The sequence below is a fragment of the Simochromis diagramma genome, unplaced genomic scaffold (assembly GCF_900408965.1).
Source record: "Simochromis diagramma unplaced genomic scaffold, fSimDia1.1 OVJJ01000302.1, whole genome shotgun sequence".
In the NCBI taxonomy this organism is placed as follows: Eukaryota; Metazoa; Chordata; class Actinopteri; order Cichliformes; family Cichlidae; genus Simochromis; species Simochromis diagramma.
The window spans coordinates 11,646,806-11,664,395 of NW_024386792.1; the positions used below are offsets into that span (position 1 = coordinate 11,646,806).

The window sequence follows — 17,590 nt, forward strand, 5'->3', positions numbered from 1 at the left end:
GAGAAAGGACAGAAATATAAAAGGGATGCAGAAGGAGGAGCCAGTCCACATGAAAACACACAGAAAAAACACACACATGACGTGGAGAAGAGAGACAGCGAGTGAACAGTCCATCCAAATGTGCAGTTCTTCAAACAAACGAACAATAAGATGCAAAACACTCGTACAACATTCATCTGACCGTTTGCCTACATTGGATCTAACTGTACGTGAGCAGTGATGGAGAAATGATGGATGGAGCAAGAACGAGTACAGAAAGAGAAAAAGTCTAGATAAAAGACAGAGAGGATGGGGGATGCAAATATCATTCCTCAAATCAAAAAATAAAAATCAAATGAAAAAAATCAAACAGAAACCACGGCTGTGAAACACTGCCAGGCATTTCAGATCAGTGTCACACGCCAGAAACACCTCGAAGCACACAACCACCAACACACATCATCCAGAACCAAACTTATCGAAAACAAGGAAACCGCTTAACAGAAATCAGAACAAAGAAAAGCTGTCGCTGATTTCAAAAAAATTCTACTAATTATTTCATGACAGCTTTTTTAAAATCTTTTGTATTTTTTTTTCTCAAATTACCACATTTAGTAAAATTGCTTTACGATATGCTTGCATCCCCTTTAGGGCAACACACTATTCATCCACAGGTACAGCTTTAAGAGGAAATGTCACGTCTGCACAGCCGTATCTCTGCAACTGTCTGCAGTCCGCAAATTGGTGCAGAAGGTTGTAGTCAAGCACTACAGCACGCCATGATATACAGACTACTATTATCCCCTCTCCAGGTAAGCTAACATTGCACACATGCTTTAGCATGCTGTCCCACTAAGGTGCAGAAAATGCAGCTATCAGCTGACACATGACACAGAGAGATGACATAGTACTATATGACGTCATACAGATGACGAGAAAGAGAGTAAACCATGCAGGATACAGCTCTGGAATTAAATGCTGAATGCAGTTAGAGAGGTGATTGGAATGAACGCATAAGAAGTGGTAGTCATAGTTGTTGCACTTGCAGATAGATGCAGTACATTCAGTTACACAAGTGGCCTTTTTGTAATGCCATGCGGTCAATGGCTAATCACGTAAATCGTTTCATTCACCACCTCCCCAAATCAATCACAGGATTAGCCAATCAGGTTCTGTCAATCGACCAATCAAGCCTCCCTTAAGTAAGAGGAGTCCTTCATTTGGGTGTTGGGTGCATCGTTATTTATTCTTTTTAATTTCATTTGGACGGATGGGGTTGGGGGGAGGGGTCATTCAAAGATGATGCCATGTGTACACAACTTACCGTTGGCAGGGAAACGGCGTGAGGACACGCGAGCAGTTACCGTGGAGACTGACAACAACAACAACATACAAAAATCATCAGGGAAATAGAGAAAATATATGTAAGAAAGAAATGATGAACCAAAAAAACCAAAACAAAACAAAAAAAAAGAGTAAACATAAACAAAACGAGGTAATGAAAAGCAACCCCCACCCTGTGGTAGAGAGGAAGTGATGTAACAGGTCACGTGTCAACAGTCACCTACAAGAATCAGCCACATCACAACAATCTAGCCTCTAAAAAAAACAATTAAAAAAACAACAACAACAAAAAACCCTCTGCGAACAAATGAAAGAAACAGAACGGAAACAGAAAACGTCAGAAATTAAAATATAACTTGGGGAAGGAAACTACACGTTATAGTATTGTCCAGGTTATATTCAAATAACTGACAAAGTTATCACTCAAAGTCTAACTGATTCCCACTCTCTGGTGTTTGTGCTACCTGACTACATCCCAGGAGGGGGGAAATGGACAGAGAAATGTAGGTAGGAATGGACAGAAGAGATGAAGATGCATATGGGACACGGAGTGGGAAAGACAGACTGACTGGCCGGGTGGGGGGGGAAAAATAGAGTGGAGAAAGATGGAGGACCAATGAAATAAAAGGACAGGAGAGGGGATGACTATTCTCTTCACTTGTTTGTTCTGTCTCCACCCTCCATATTTTTTATTTATTCATTTTTTGAAACATTCTCCACACCCACACACAAGAGACAGAGAAGAGAGCAGGACATTCAGGACCATGCAGAAGAGCTTTAGTAGCAAGTAGAAAGAATTTTTTAAAAAAGAAAAAAAGATCAAAAGCGTGATTTTAAAATCAAAAGAGCCAGAGCAAATGGCGAAAGCACGGTGTATTTGATCTCCCAGGCCATTTGCAACTGAAATCCGAGCTCATGCTGACAAATTAAAGGGAAAAAAAAGGAAAAATAAGTCACAAGAAAAAGCACTTCCATGAGATCTAGTGTTGTTTTTCAGGAGTGCTGGATGCAGGTGTGTGTGTGTGTGTGTGTGTGTGTGTGTGTGTGTGTGTGTGTGTGTGTGTGTGTGTGTGTGTAAAACAACACGTCTCTTTTTATTTTTAACCGTTCATCTTGCACATCTGAGATTAAAGGGTGTTTTTTGTTATTTTTTTGTTGGCTTTTTTTTTTACAAAAGCATCAGAAATGACACCACACTTCTCACAGCAGCCTTATTCCCAAAACTGCCCCCCTGAAAATGCCCCACCCCAACGCCCATCATGCATCAATCTCGTAAACACACCAAACGTAAAAAACTACGACTCAGTGGCAGCCGCGCAATTTCAAGTGAAAAGAGTGAAAAATCCTTGACAACATCTGAGCCAGTGCTCCATCCATGCAACATACAGTAGCCTCTTACACCAGCAGCAAGCACTTTTCTTCCCCCCCCACCCAAGAGGAAAATAACTGAGAGGCTTTTAACTGCTCATCCAGTCATAAACACAACCATAAATCAAGAATGGCCACTCGTCATGATCATGGAAGAAGTGACGATGATGATGAGGATGATGGAAAAGGTGCAGGAAGACAGATTAAACAAAAATAATAGTAATTAAAAAAGAAGGAAAAAAAATCATCCATGCTGTGACGGAAGCAGATATCATCAGCAATCGTGTCGTAGTGACTTCTCACCAGCCATGCCTGTTGTGTAGCCACTCCACCCAGCATGCTTTGCAAACCACACGACTTTTAAGGATCAAGGTGCAATGGGACAGCGCACGATATCGAGAAGAACGAGAACAGCATTAACAGCACGAACATCAACAGGAAGTGGCTTCGAAAGAGACGCCTTTGCGTGCGGCACCACTGCACCATGCTATAGTGAAGCCGAAGGGAGGAGGGGGTGGGGGGGTGGGGGTTTAAACAACAGCCATCCGGAAACCTTCTCTGGGCCAGAAGAATTAAGGTCACAGTTGGACATGGAGGGGACACAGAGGAGAAAATGGTCACTGTTGAAAAAAAAATTAAAATAGGAAAAAGAGGCGAGCGTGCCGTTACCTCGATTTTACGTCCTTCCACCAGCGTGCCGTGGAGCTTCTCTCTGGCCCTCTCTGCATCTGCGCTCGACTCAAACGTAACAAAACCGAAGCCCTGCAAGCAAAGGAGGGTAAAGAAACGACAAGGAGACGCAGGAGGAGGAGGAGAAGGAGATTGCAGTTAAGCTTCTTTTTTTCTTTTTTTTTTTGCTGCATTTTGAAATGCCTGACATGTTTTCTTTTTCCTCAGTGTCCTACCTTCGATCCCCTCTCGTTAAAAATGATCTCCACATCAAGGATTTTGCCAAATTGCTGAAACAAGAAACAGGAAAATAATGAATTAATTAATTAAAAAAAGAGAAGGCAAATGAAGAAGCTGAGCGAGCATGTAAGTCACACACACTGCTTCTCGCCACGGGGTGTCAGCACTGTTCAACCACGATGAGCTGGCACTGAGCCTACACTGGCTGCTTGGTCTTCTACCATATCTTCCTTTCCTCTGTTCTTTTCTCTGCACTGCATTTTAGAGCCGTTCCTCTTGCAAAACTGGAGGGAACCAGGCCAGATTATTACACTTCACTTTAGATAAGCTGCTGGAGAGCTGAAAATCTAAATAATCAAATAAGACAATGGATTCTGCTCAGCAAAAAAACAGCATGGCAAACCCTTGTTTTTATATAAGCGTCACTAGAAGATAGCAAAGGGCTGCAGTCACTAGATGAGGGGGGTTTAGTTTAGAGGGGATTTTACTCTGTTATGTAACGATACACAGTGGAGGGGAAAAAAGGCAACGTTCTGGTCCGCTTACCCCAAACATCTGCCGTAGGTCAGGGTCTCGGAAGCGGAAGGGGATGTTAGATACGTGAAGGCGTTTGGGGGTGGCCTTGGAGTCCGAATCGTCTCCGGCGTTCCCCCCGCCGCCTCCACCTCCCGAGCCAACCCCAGACTGGCCGTCAATCTGGGAGGACCCATCTGACTGCTCAGACACAAGGATGCAAAAAGACAAACAGAGACAGACAGACGAAAACAAAGAGGTCTTGTTAGGGTTGCGAAAAGACGATACGCAATGCACCATTAGCTGACAGACTGTCATCTGTCAGATTTGCACTGCAGTAGGCGCTGCTCGCTGCTTCCATTAATCAGCTGATTATTGTGCTGATTAGTTCATTAATCAGCTTGCACAAATTATGGATTGAACAGGAAAAATGTCCAAGTACTCGCTTTGCCTAGAAACAGGGAAAAAGCACAAAATATCGATTATGTTTCATAATCGATATTTTGTGCTTTTTCCCTGTGAGAAGAACACAAAGACAGTATTTTTCCCATTTTTTGGCGTGTTGCTTGAACAGAGTCCAAAATTATTAAAGGGAAAATTAAAACCGTTGCAAAAATCTGTGAATTGACTCAACCAACTGACAGAACATAATAAATAAATGATTTAACCTCAACATATTTGTATTGCCTCTGGTTATAAGCAGCAGTGTACAGCGAATGAAAACCATGACTGTTTTTATTCACTGTAAATTTTATTTCATGTGACGCTGTAGTATTTGATTTAAAAAATACTTATGGCACAGTCCAAAGGTCTTGAGCCACCTTTCATTTCTTTATATTTTGCTTGAAAAATTTGAAAAGGTTTGCAGTGATTTATTGAAACACGTGCAAACATACATGCACAATATAGTATATAAGGCAAAAAGAGAATTTGTACAATTGCAGCAAGCTTAAAAGTCAATATGACCAGTGTTGTTCAACATAGCCTGAACTCTCTGAGGTCTGAGCTTTGGGGAGGCCAATCCATGACTGGTAGAATTCCAGCGTGTTTTTCTATCCAGGAATGCTTTTGATGTTGTTTGGGACCACCGCGATGCTAAAACTGAAGCTGTTGCCAATTAAGATGCTTTCCAGATGGTAATCAATGAGGATCAAACTCTGGCCTTACTTGCGATTTCATAATTTCATATTTCAGCAGTTTTAACACGATCCCCAACTCCACTGGCTCAAAAGTATGACAGAGCCTCCAGCGTGCTTTACAGATGGCTGTAGACACTCACTGCTGCACCTCCATCCTGACCTCCTCTCTACAAACTGACAACAATTTGTACCAAAAAATGTCAAATTTGGATTCATCGCTGCATAAAATTTGTGGCAACAAGTATTTGTGTTGTCTGTGAGATCTTTACTGGATTTCTTCTTATTTCTTAAGGACATGACTTTCTGTTTATCTGGTGTAGGTAGTTTTCTTTAGCCCTGCCACTTCTTTTCTCCTCCATTTGGCCAGTTTCCTCAGCATTTTAAGGACACGCTGCACACCCTGCTGAGATATGCCAAGTTTTCTGCTAATAGCTCTTTGATAATCACCTTGTTGGTGCAAAAATAAAATTTCAATTTCAAATTGTGTTATCGCTGGCATTTTTCACAGATTCAACTAAAGAAATGGGGAAAAAATTATGGGTCTTTGTGACACACTGCTAGTAACGGTGCCAGAAGTGCCAAAGATATCATCTAAAATTGGCTCTTTGCTCAGTTGTCTGCTGTGTGGAGACACAACACCGCTTCATATCTTGACTAAGGATTTTTTTTTTTTTGCTTGAATTATTCATAAGTCAGTGTTAAGTTGCTTAACAAACAACGACGAGGGGGGAAAAAAGCAAACATTACTCTAAAAATGAGAAACTTTAGGGACTGGAGTGAGTAGAAAAGCAGCCAATGTCCAAAGAAAAACTTCAAAAGACCTTCAGAAAATCTATATATAAAGAAATGAGGTGTGGGTCAAGACTTTTGCACAGTACTGTCATTCTCTGGATTTGCAAAATTAGACACACAGTCCAATCTAAACATGTAGTTTCTCTCAGCTGTCCAATTTTAATATTTATAAGGATTTATTGTTGATGATGTTTAAATACCACCATCTGAAAAAAATGAAACCTGAATTTTTCACCTTTTTTCCACCTGAAGAAAAAACAGTGGATAAAAATTAACTGTGGTGACAAAACATTGCATATAACATTATATAAGTGGCGGCCATCAGCAGTAACACCCATGTCAAATTCCTGCTTTAAGCAAATTGTGTTTTCACACTTCTGTCATTTTTTAAAAAGTTGGGTAGGCAATGTTACCAACAGTCGTTCTTTGTGTGAGCGTTTAGCTGTGTGGGCTTTTGCATGTCAAAGTGCTCAAAGACAAACAAAGCAAAAAGAAGAGTGAAGATTGGGCTGTAATTTGCAAGTCGACCAGAGAAGAAAAAAAACAAAAACCCTCCAAATAAATGTAGCTATTCCACCCTAACTGCTGGATGAGTTAAAAAAAAGAAGCTGTTTTCCTATCATAATGATAGAAAGCACTTAGAGAGTGAATTCCAAACCATGGCAAATGACCTGTTTTGCAATTTCAAAGAAACTGATCCAGAACTCTCCCACTCTTGCCTCCAAAACATTTAATGGGTTCTTTCTTTGCCCGCGCTCCACCTTTCCACAGTTTCATGAAATACGGTTTGGTAGTTTTTACATAAACTTGCTGACAGACAGACAAAAGGCAGCCTTCACACGCTCTCTCGGTGTTGTTTCTGCGACAGTGAAGTGGCCACAGAATCGGTTATGACAGGTGGAATTATTTTTGTGTTTGGAGGAACGATCGTAACACAGAGAGGTTTATACATTTTAATCGGAGCGAGATAAAAACAAAACAAGATGTGAAAATGTTACAGCTCAGTTGAAAAGAAAAACTTGAATTGTGGTCACAATTAGTAATGTGCTCCTATAATATCCTCATTTCAGTCTGTAACGTGTATCCCACTCACTAAGCGCCCTCTCAAGGCACAGCCTGGGTGTGGGCTGCCCACAGAGGAAGGAGGCCGGTACTCACTTGGGCACTGAGGCTGTTAGCGGCGTTGGCTGCGCTATTCGCTGCTCCGCCGGCTTCCACGGGACCCTGGACGGCCCCTGCAGCATACAGGCTGCCCCCGTAATCCAGGGCCAGGCCGTTCTGGGGGGGCGGTGGTGGAGGAGGCGGGAAGGCAGAGAAAGGTGGGGGGACGAGTCCCTCCTGACCGCCAGCACTATCCTGAGAACCCTGTTGGAAGAAAAAGAGAGAAAAGTGAGGTGGGAGTGAGAACTAAAGTGGTCGGCTGGCGAAATACCACGGTATCTTTTACTAAGAGCATCACCCGACCACACAGAGACCACTTCCCCAAGAGCGTCAGTCTAAAAGTCATACAGGCATGGATATTATATTTCCATTTTCCTGTGTGTGTGTGTGTGTGTGTGTGTGTGTGTGTGTGTGTGTGTGTGTGTGTGTGTGTGTGTGCATGTATCTAACCCCCCCCACCCCCCCAACCATTAAATATTCACTGCTGCCACATCTATTATTGAGGGTCAGATGCCTCCATGCTCAGTGTGTTGCACAATGATGAGTGTCTAATGCCTGCACGCACACTTACAAACGCCTCTGCACACAAACCACCTTTGACACGCAAACACCCACACACCTAAACGCTCACACAAAGACCAACTGTTTGCAAGGAAGCCGGCCCAAGTACTTTGTACATATTATCCCCCCCACCCCCAAGAAGATGCATGTGTAAGATGCCAAAATTCGAGCTTGTAGGAGAACAACACAGGCGTCCATAAACACATGGTAGAGACACATAAACATGGCAGAGGCATTAACACAACACACACGCGCGCGCGCGCGCACACACATTCCTTACTGCTGGCAGTGGGGTATGGATACCCTAAATGGTAACAGAGAGGCAGCAAGGATGGGAGAGGATGGGGCCGGGCTGGGGGATTTGAAGATAAAAGGTGATGACAGATTCAAGAGACGAGGCCCGATCCATAGCTGCAAAGGATTACTCAAACTTCACCAGATTTCTAATTCCAATAACTGCAGTGTTTGGTCATTTTCTTAAAGACTATAAAAACACTACGATGGTTTTCTGGTTCAGAGAGGGATGCTTTAAATGCTAATGTCAGCACGCTTTAAGAAAATAAATAAATAAATCGGGACATTGTCTGAGTTTGTTCTTTTTCACACAAAGTACCACAAAGCATGAAACGGTCTACTTACGACGTGGTCCCACTACCAGAAACAGATTGCCTGGATGAGACATGCAGAAGGCAGTAAGCGACACCCCCTCACCTACTGTAGCTGTGAACGCAGTGGACGTTTAGCGGAGCGATTTGCACACCGGTACAATCTGACCTCTCACATGCTGGTAGATGAGCTGACATCCAAAGTGATTGCACTGGAGATTTGCTCACTGCCATAACACCTTTGTCAGGTGATGTAAGAAATGCTAAGGGCTGCAGAGAAAGTGTAAAAACAGTTAAAAGCAACAAACTTAACATACCGACATTTAGCAGGTATAAAGTATTCACTATATGCATCTTCCTGCTAAAAGGGAGTTTCTCCTTCCCACTGTCGCCAAGTGCTTGCTCATAGTTTGTTGCCTAATGGTTTTTCTGTATTATTGTAGGCTCTCCTCCAATATAAAGTGCATTGAGGCAACTGTTGCTGTGATTTGGCGCTATACAAATCAAACCGAATGAAATCAAATTTTTAGTGGTAAGATTCATCTACTGGGGACCAGGAATGTACAAAACTATTGTGGTAATGCATTCAAGTGGTTGCAGAGATCACACTGATTGCCAAAATCCAGTTGACCATCATCATTAATCTGGCGTGAGCCACGTTAGCATGTTAGCCCTGATTTAAAAAACAAAAAAAACCTCTACCAACTCTCAATATTTTTTTCACCACACCTGATACATAAGACACATATGACATTAAAATGTACCAGAAAATGAGAACTAAACAACCTGATACCGGCACCAGAAAACAAAATCATAAAAACTAAATTATACATTTATAAATCACAATAGATACAAATGATGACGATATCTAGAAACCCGGAGTAGCACCCATTGTGTAGCCTTTTTTGTTCAGCCTATTCTCCTTTGCTGTGTCTTTCTAACCTCTTTGTTCTTCTCATTTGACTGTAACAACTAATTACTACAATCATCATCATCATTGCTTTATTAGGAATAGTACTAATGTAAGACAGACTCGCAAAGACAGTAATACAATAATTAATTAGTAAAAGAAGTTACAATGTCGCCCCCCCATCGGCATTATATCACTTCTAAATAGACTCAGTTGAGCCTACCTGACATCTGCTTGGCTATACTCACTTCAAGTGGTTGTGTGTGTGTGTGTGTGTGTGTGTGTGTGTGTGTGTGTGTGTGTGTGTGTGTGTGTGTGTGTGTGTGTGTGTGTGTGTGAGTGACAGGCTGCAGCGATGCCCATCTGAGCTGCACAATAGATCACTGTCCCTTTGGGAGTGTTAGAAGTGTGTGGGAGGGTGAGTATGTACGTATGTGTGTGTGTGTGTTTGTGTGTGCGTTTGCGAGCATGCCATCTGTCTCCCAGCTTTTGACCTTTCTCAGCGTCACACCTGTGACACTGTAGTCCGGCCCCTCGACTCAGTAACAAACCGGGGGATGCACGCGGTCGACACGGATCACATCGATATTGTGACACGAGAACAGCTTCAGCTGAGCTGCTCCCAGCGAGCAGTGAGAGAGAAACTCTGCCGTGTACCAAGCAGACAAACTTAAGCAAATAAAGCTGGAATTTGTTAAACTTAACAACTTAAGTATTTTTTCTATTGGATAAATCCTAACTCTAAATACAGAACATAGATTTGTGTACATTTACTATAAACATCAATCTAATGATTTCTTCCTGGACTACTTTTTTAAGACATTTTATCAGTCAGAAGCATTGTCCTTGAAATGCTTTGTTATTAAAAGGAAAATGCCGCCCATCACACTTCAAAGAAATTCGTTCCTGTATGTACCTATATACAACCTCAATGGACTGAGTCAGGCACTGGTCAGGAGACTCCTACGAAGTTAAAACCAAGTATCAGAATGAGGAGGAAAGGTGATTTAGGTGACTTTGAAAGTGGCATGGCCGTTGGTGCCAGACAGGCTGGTTTGACAAACTGCTGATCTACTGAGATTTTCATATGCAGCCATCTCCAGGGTTTATAGAGAACGGGGGGGGGGGGGGGGTATAAATCCAGTGAGTGGCAGTTCTCTGGGCGAAAATGCTTTGTTGACTGGAGAGGCCAGAGACAAACAGCCAGAGTGGTTTGAGCTTACAGAAACGTGGCAGCAACTCAAATAACCACCAATATGCAGATGAGCATCGCCGAACACAGCACAAAGAATATGGAAGCAGATGGCCCACAGCAGAAGACGACCACACCGGGTGCCGCTCCTGTCATCTCGGAACAGGAAATTGAGTGGCACGGGTTCACTAAAAATTGGGACAAAACGTTGCCTGGTCGCGATGAATCTCGATTTGTGGTGCAGCACTCAGACGGACGGGTCAGGATTTGGCATAAACAAAACGAAAGCACGGATCCATCCTGCTTTTATATCGACGATTCAGGTTGGTGGTGTAATTGTGTTGCAGATGTGTTTTTTTTATGGTAAACTTTGAACCTCATGCTGTTTGTGACCATGCCCATCCCTTTATAATGACAGTGTACCCATCTTCAAATGGCTATTTTCAGCAGGAGAATGGGCTCAGTGGTATCCTCAGTATACTCCACAGTCTCCACATCTCAATCCAATCGAGCACCCTTGAGATGTGGGGGAACGGGCAAAAGGAGAAAAAAGAAAAAAAGAAAAACGGCTTCATGAGCTGCACGATTCCTTCATGCCAGTGAGGACCCAAAATCTCAGAGGAATGTTTCCAGCACCTCGCTGAATTGATGCCACAAAGAATTTATGCAGCTCTAAAAGCAAAGCGGGGTCTAAAACTTAAGAATAATCATGTCTGATATACCGGAACTCACAAGTCTGTAAGTAAATGAGTAAAGTTCATTATTATAGCGCTTTTTGAGACAAGGAATGGTCACAAATTGCTTTACAGAGGTAATTTAATCAAATCCAGCCCACGCCAAAGGCAAAGTGGACACACATGAATGAAGAAAAACAACACAGTGTCTGTCTGAACACATGAGTTTTAAGCTGCCTTTTTAAAGAACAACAAAAGAATGATATAATTATTCATCTAATCATTTACTGGAAGAATCCCGGTGCAGAAAATTCTTTGCATCGCACCTATACTTGTCTTTCCCGCCGTCGTGAGGCGAAAAGGAGGCAGAACTAGACGCTTTAAGAGGAATGCTTTGAACTCGTCCGTTAAAGGCTGCAGCCGCGTTCTGCCTTTTGTGATTTCAGGAGTGTAATTACAAACAGAAATCCCGCCATCTCCCTGGCTCTCGCTCACCGATAACGGGCACTAAAATGCATGTTATCGCTCATCTCAACACTGTGAGCCTTGCCCCGAAGCGTCGCTGCCATACCATTTCGCCGCGCGCACACATCCCCGCAGCTCGCCTGGCAGGTGAAGAGTCACCACCTCGGGCAAAACAGAAACCGCGATCCTCATCTTCAGTGGCTGCCACTTCAGCAATACAGCCACCAGATTACTGACCACAGTGTCCAAGTTTAACTTCATTCACGTTTTCAGATAGCAGCTGTGTCCGCTCATCTAAACTCTGCAGCTGTATGAACCTCTTCCAATCTCGCCCACAAGCACTCAAATTAAGATTTTGATACAAGATAGCGCTCCTCAACATCCTCGCCTCCGTGTCCTAAGTTTCACGTCGCAGCGCAAACACCTTACACCTTGGCGAGCCGTGCTTGTGATTTGCACAGATTGTTCCTGTGATTATTATAACCTGCCAGGGTTTTAGGATGCATGCCTTTAGAGGTGCGGCTTTGCAAAATCTCAGCTCTTCCAAGTTCCCAGAATAAATAAAGAGAAATGAACTGCTGCATCTCTTTTCCTGCATTACTTCACCCTCTCATTAATTTGGTTTCTGTTATTAGCCGTTATGATTTTATGCTCCAATTAGTGAACAAAACATGCATTTTCTCCTTGTTGTGGGGGAAAAGAAACAACACTCTGTTACATCACTGGTGGCAATAATGTGAACATTAGCTGCAATCCTCTGATGAGAGATCCTGAATTCATTACATTTGCTCAATTCAGAGATGCAAAAAAAAAAAAAAAGGAGAGAGCAGAGATGTGGAAATTAGCTAGTTTAGATCAAGCTTTTAACTGCAGCTGGGGAAAAAAACAGACATGTTAAGTGACACATTGGATGACCTCACTTTGCATAAACCCATCCTAGATTAAATGCATTTGCGGAGGTGAATATGAGAGTAGGTGGAGCAAGCAATTCTGGGTCACCAGGTAGGAGCTAACCTGGGTGGCAAACAGAAAGAGAGAGAAACTCGACCCGCTCCCGTGTCTTCCTTCGAAAGGGAAAGTTGATGACCCCAGATTGGGTGAAGCGGTGAAACGGGAAAAGCTGAAAGGGGACAATAGGCTGGTAACATTTTGTGGCAATGAGGGAAACCTTTTAACTGTTTCAGCCGCTATTAAATGCGGCGCCATTAAATTTTAATGATCTCTTTCACTTTTGATCTAGTGGCATCACCGCATCATAATGCAGTTCTGTGCTCTGACTGCCAAATATTTGCTATTTAGCTAACAGGCTAAATTAAAAACGGTGAAAACGGTGAAAACGGTAAATGTTACGGGTGTTACCATGTCGTCAGTCAGAGAACGTACTGGCTTGTCTTCTGCTCTGATGACCTGGGCCAAGACTTCCTCTTCCATCTGGCAGTCATTGTTTGAGATACATTTTTAAAACTAATTAAAAACAAAATTGGCATTAGATGATAGCTGGTGGTTTGGAGGCTGCATTTTCAAAAATGCAGTCTCTCTTGTGCCTTTCATTGGGACTGTTTACCTGCATGCAAACAAAGCCTGCTCAAAAGCGACTGTTTGTGTTCCAACTAGTGTTAACCGGGCTACAAACGGAAACCAGAAGGCTTCCCGCTCCACTTCCCAAAAGATTCTGCATATTCATATAAGTAAAAAGCAAAGGTTAAAATAAAATGAGCAGATATTTGTTTATAAATATCGCCATGTTATTAACGCTGAGCTCAAACGCCTCCCCTCCCACCTTCAGATGCTTTTCCACCGTCCAACAAGCTGCACTGAGTGAATACACTGACAGCTCTGCTTTTATTTAAAGTCTAAAGCTATCATTTATTTTATATTTCTATCTTACTGCAAATTAAAGACCTTCAATGGAATGAATAAAAAAAAACATATAACATATAAATTAACATATAAGCAAAAAAGGTCAAAAGGAAGATTTTTTTAACTGAGGGATCCCCCTGCTGTAGAGGCTTACATGAATAAATGCAATAAAAGTCTATCTTTTGTCCAATTTGATGGGAAAACCACCCTCCTACTGTTCATCACCGCTTTACTGCTGTCGTACTTGAGTCCCAACATTGATGACTCATGACACATCTCACTCGACTACAGATGAGTCAGTCTTGGACTTGACAAGTTGTGATGCAACTTAGACAGAATGATAGTGACTTGGATGTTAATAGCGCACGCTTTAAGCCTCAATTTCTGATTGCAGCAATATACATATGTAATTTCAGCAGCACAAACCACTGAGTAGAGGTATGAACCAGGAGGCAGATTTAGAGATGACGACTTCAATTCTTTGATCTTTTTTTCTGAAAGGAGGAGGAACATAAACTCTGTGACCCTGTGAGCCTCACCAGCTCCCTCTCAGGTTTTCTATACCAACCCTGAATCAGCTGTATCATCGATATCAAAGATACTGGAACCAGTTCATTTCATAGACCAGTTGACGAATGTCACCAACGACAGAGAAATAGATCTGTAAATATGCAGGATTCATCCTCGGCACGGCATAAATTCACATTAAGAATGCATTAATGTAGCAATCTCTATGAACCTTTAGATGCCTAAGAGACGGATCAATGAGGAAGCATTTCTTCATTGATAAGCAAACAGTCGCACCTATGGAACAAATAAGTTATAGCAGCCAATATTGGACAGATCATCTGAATAATTCTGGTTGAGGACGATTGTGTTGCAGCTCTAATCACTAAAAAACAAAGAAAAAACAAAGTAAAGGTAGTAGAGGTAGGTAGTGAACAAGATCTCTCTGGATCTGAGTATTAATAAAAATCAACAGCGACTCATGTTTTCACATACAGTTGCTGTCATGTGCGTCTTGTCCTTATCAGGCTAAATAATCTAAACTTTAAGGCACATTCAAGAAAACAGTGAATGAATGAGCTGTGCTGAAATAAATGTAATAGTGCAAACTTACTGACTCCAGTCTCCACTGGTAGTTTTGAAGATAAATCTCAAGATCAGCTCTGATTCACATTTCTAGCTTTTCTAGATTAAAATTCCCCGTGTTCAATTATATTTAGCTCTTAGCGAGGAATACTGGGAGCTTTTTCTGGGACTGAAAATAAGAAATTTGTGGTTAGAGTCGGAGTCTCTTTAAGTTATTTTCTGACACAGACCCCCGATCACAACTCTGTCGGTTCTTCTCTTCTCCTCATTGTTGTTGCTCATGCACAGACTACAGCCTCGCAGGAGAATGGACAACCCCGGCTGTTGCCGCTCCTTCTGCCAGACCCAAAATAGAAGCGGGAATGCAAGCCAAAAACAACCTTGTATTTGTGTTTGACGATTGGCCTTTTCAGAGGAGATCCATTTTTGCAGCATCTCAACGGGCCTCTCTATACCTGATGCACTGTGTTAACAACCCCGTATCTCCAAAAACAGTATGTGCCCCCCTCCTCGTCTCCCTCCCTCTGTAAGGCTTTGGGGCCTTTTGCTGACTGCGAGTGGCCTTTGTGATTCGAATCAGGATAAAAGCATCTACTGAATAAATGCACACAGATAGCAGGATAAGAGGAGGAACACAAAGGCAGAGGAGGAGGGCATTCTTGGAGAAGTGCTGCCCTGTGCACAAGCAAACTGTAGGCTGTTCATTTGTGTCAGCACTCAAGGTTTGTGTACATTTTGTTTGTGTGCATGTCTTGCGCTTGTCTCGGTGTATGCTCCCGGTGTTTTAAGGGATTTTAAGGGTTGTGAAAGTGCATGCGTTGGCCAGGCAAAGCCAGTGACTCAGAGCGGTAGCTGTAGCTGGCTTACTTTCGGGTCAGTTAGCAGCAGCAAGTGTGTCTGAGGAGGCATGTTATAAAATGTGCCCGTCTGCGGCAGTCTCACTACGCTACTCGAGGAGACAAGGAGAAGAGCAAAGGAGAGAGGAGAGGAAGCGTGGTTAAAAGCTAACTGGGGCATCAGTGGGTCATTTCACATGAATAATGACGTTTCAGAATCGTACTTTCTCTGGCTTCCGGCCATAACGCTAATGCCTAATTCAACAGACTTGACTATGGAAAACGTGATTCATGTTGTTAGCAGCAGCTCGTATTTTGGCTCAATAATCGGATTAAGTGGTGAAGTTCGGTGTTCAGCTCAGATCTTGGCTTCCGAGTCTGCGCTGCTGTTACCCAAGCTGCAAACAGCTGGAGAAACGTTTTACAACATGCCTGTGGCATACCGATGAGCCAGGAGACACCCTCTTGTTAAATTATTCCATCCAACATCAACCCCTCCTCCATCAGTTCCCCCCTCCTCCCTTCACTCGCTCTTCCTCTCTGCTGCTGTTCTCCCTTTCCTCCCACTCTCTCTGCTGTGCGCTTCACTTCTTTACGCTTCATAAAATCCAGACGGGACCCTCGCATACGTCCCGCCCCCACACATGTCAATCAAGCTCATTTGCCTCATAGCAACAGGATATCAGCGCGATCCAGGCTCCTCCTTCCATTCTCTCCTCCATCTCCTTATAGGGTAACATGTGTGCTTGTCAAACAAACCCCTCCTAATCCACCCCCATCCTTTTCCTTGTAGGGTCTCCCCTTCCTCGCACGCCATTTCTGGGAGACTCCCCAGCCTCATACATGTGCACAGGAACATGCATTCGCGCGTGCACGCATGCACACACACACACACACACGCACGCACAACCCCGACTTTCCCCTGTCATCTCCTCAGTAGCTGCATAAATGGTCCGTTCAGCACCACTGCGGCATTTTATGAAAGATAAACACCCGAAAACAAAAAGGATGATGACATTATTTGTTCACATTTATTCCACATTAGAATCCACACGCCATCCCAGACAAACACACAGGCAGGTGAGCATACAAACCTGCAAACAGATATGTATTAACCCAACAAGACTATGCCTCTTTCAATACATTAGACATGACCCTGAAACTAGTTTGTCCTGTTTGACGCTCAGAGAGGGCTCTGCACTAATCGCCTGGTTGTCCATTGTGGTTTAAAAACATATGCAAGCCAGCTGTAGGACAGTGTTGTCACTGTCAACTGCACCGCCTAAAGAGTCAGGAAGGGCAACCCCTGCCTTTTTCCTTTTTTTTTGTTAAAGCTGCACTGATGCCTCACGCTGAGCACTTTTAGAGCAGTTAAGGGAAGCACACAGCTGGAGGAGGAGGAGGCCCGCTCAAGATTTACCCCCGTCCAGAAAGGTGTTTACATCACAAAAGGTTTCCCATCAACATTTTGCCTCATGCCTCGAACCACCTAACAATCAGCGCAAAATGAGTGACTCATCCAAGTTGCCACGGCAACACGGTTCATCGGGATCAGTTAACGACCACCATTGTTACCCCTGCAAAGAATCGATAACAAGATTTGGGAGGTGGAGGCGTGCCAGTGTGTGTGGGGGGGGTGAATCCTCACGACCCGTTTCCAGTTTGTGCAAGTGTGGCAGGCTGCGCATAGCTTTTGCAGCAGGTAGGCGTCTCTCCCTTGCCTCAGGGCACACGCTTAGGTGGGGCTTGAGAAAATATTTCTTCTGCACCCGATCTGCTGCTCTCAACTCTCTCGCAGGAGAAAGAGACAATTTAAAAAAAAAAAAATTTAGTTATATAAAATTAGCAAAAGCAGCGCCATCAAGGAGCTGATAAATTACCCCCGCTGTAAACAAACTCGGAACACTCACATATGGACATAACTGCAAAGTCAGCTTTACACACTGAAATTGCGTCACTGAGCAAACTAGCCGCCTCTAGTTGACCTACAATATGTGATTTTCATGCTGCTCGCCCGTGTCTGTTCTGCTCCCTCACCTACGAGCTTCCTTGACTGCGGTGGGGAAGCGTGGGGTGTCCCATCACCCTAAATTTTTTTTTTTAAAAATCTTCTCCTCGTGCTTCCATTCATTCTCTCCTTCTCTCCCTCTCTCCCTTCAAACCCCATCCCCCTCTCTTCCAGGGGCTCTT

General features: G+C 43.3%; 1 protein-coding gene across 9 annotated transcripts in view; it reads right to left on the reverse strand.

The window, feature by feature from the left end:
• rbfox2 (RNA binding fox-1 homolog 2) overlaps window positions 1-17,590 on the reverse strand; it is a 41,046-nt gene that overhangs the window by 10,110 nt on the left and 13,346 nt on the right. For 8 of the 9 annotated variants that reach the window (XR_005694841.1, XR_005694842.1, XM_040024483.1 and 5 more), the window contains 4 exons: window positions 7,203-7,409; window positions 4,147-4,317; window positions 3,597-3,650; window positions 3,361-3,453 (listed from right to left, as the gene is read on the reverse strand). Coding sequence is in view for 7 of the 9 variants with exons in the window: in XM_040024483.1 (XP_039880417.1) it covers window positions 3,361-3,453; window positions 3,597-3,650; window positions 4,147-4,317; window positions 7,203-7,409 (525 nt within the window). In the remaining 2 variants the exon portion in view is untranslated. The remainder of the gene's footprint in view (window positions 1-3,360; window positions 3,454-3,596; window positions 3,651-4,146; window positions 4,318-7,202; window positions 7,410-17,590) is intronic. The other variant, XM_040024482.1, reaches the window with a different exon arrangement.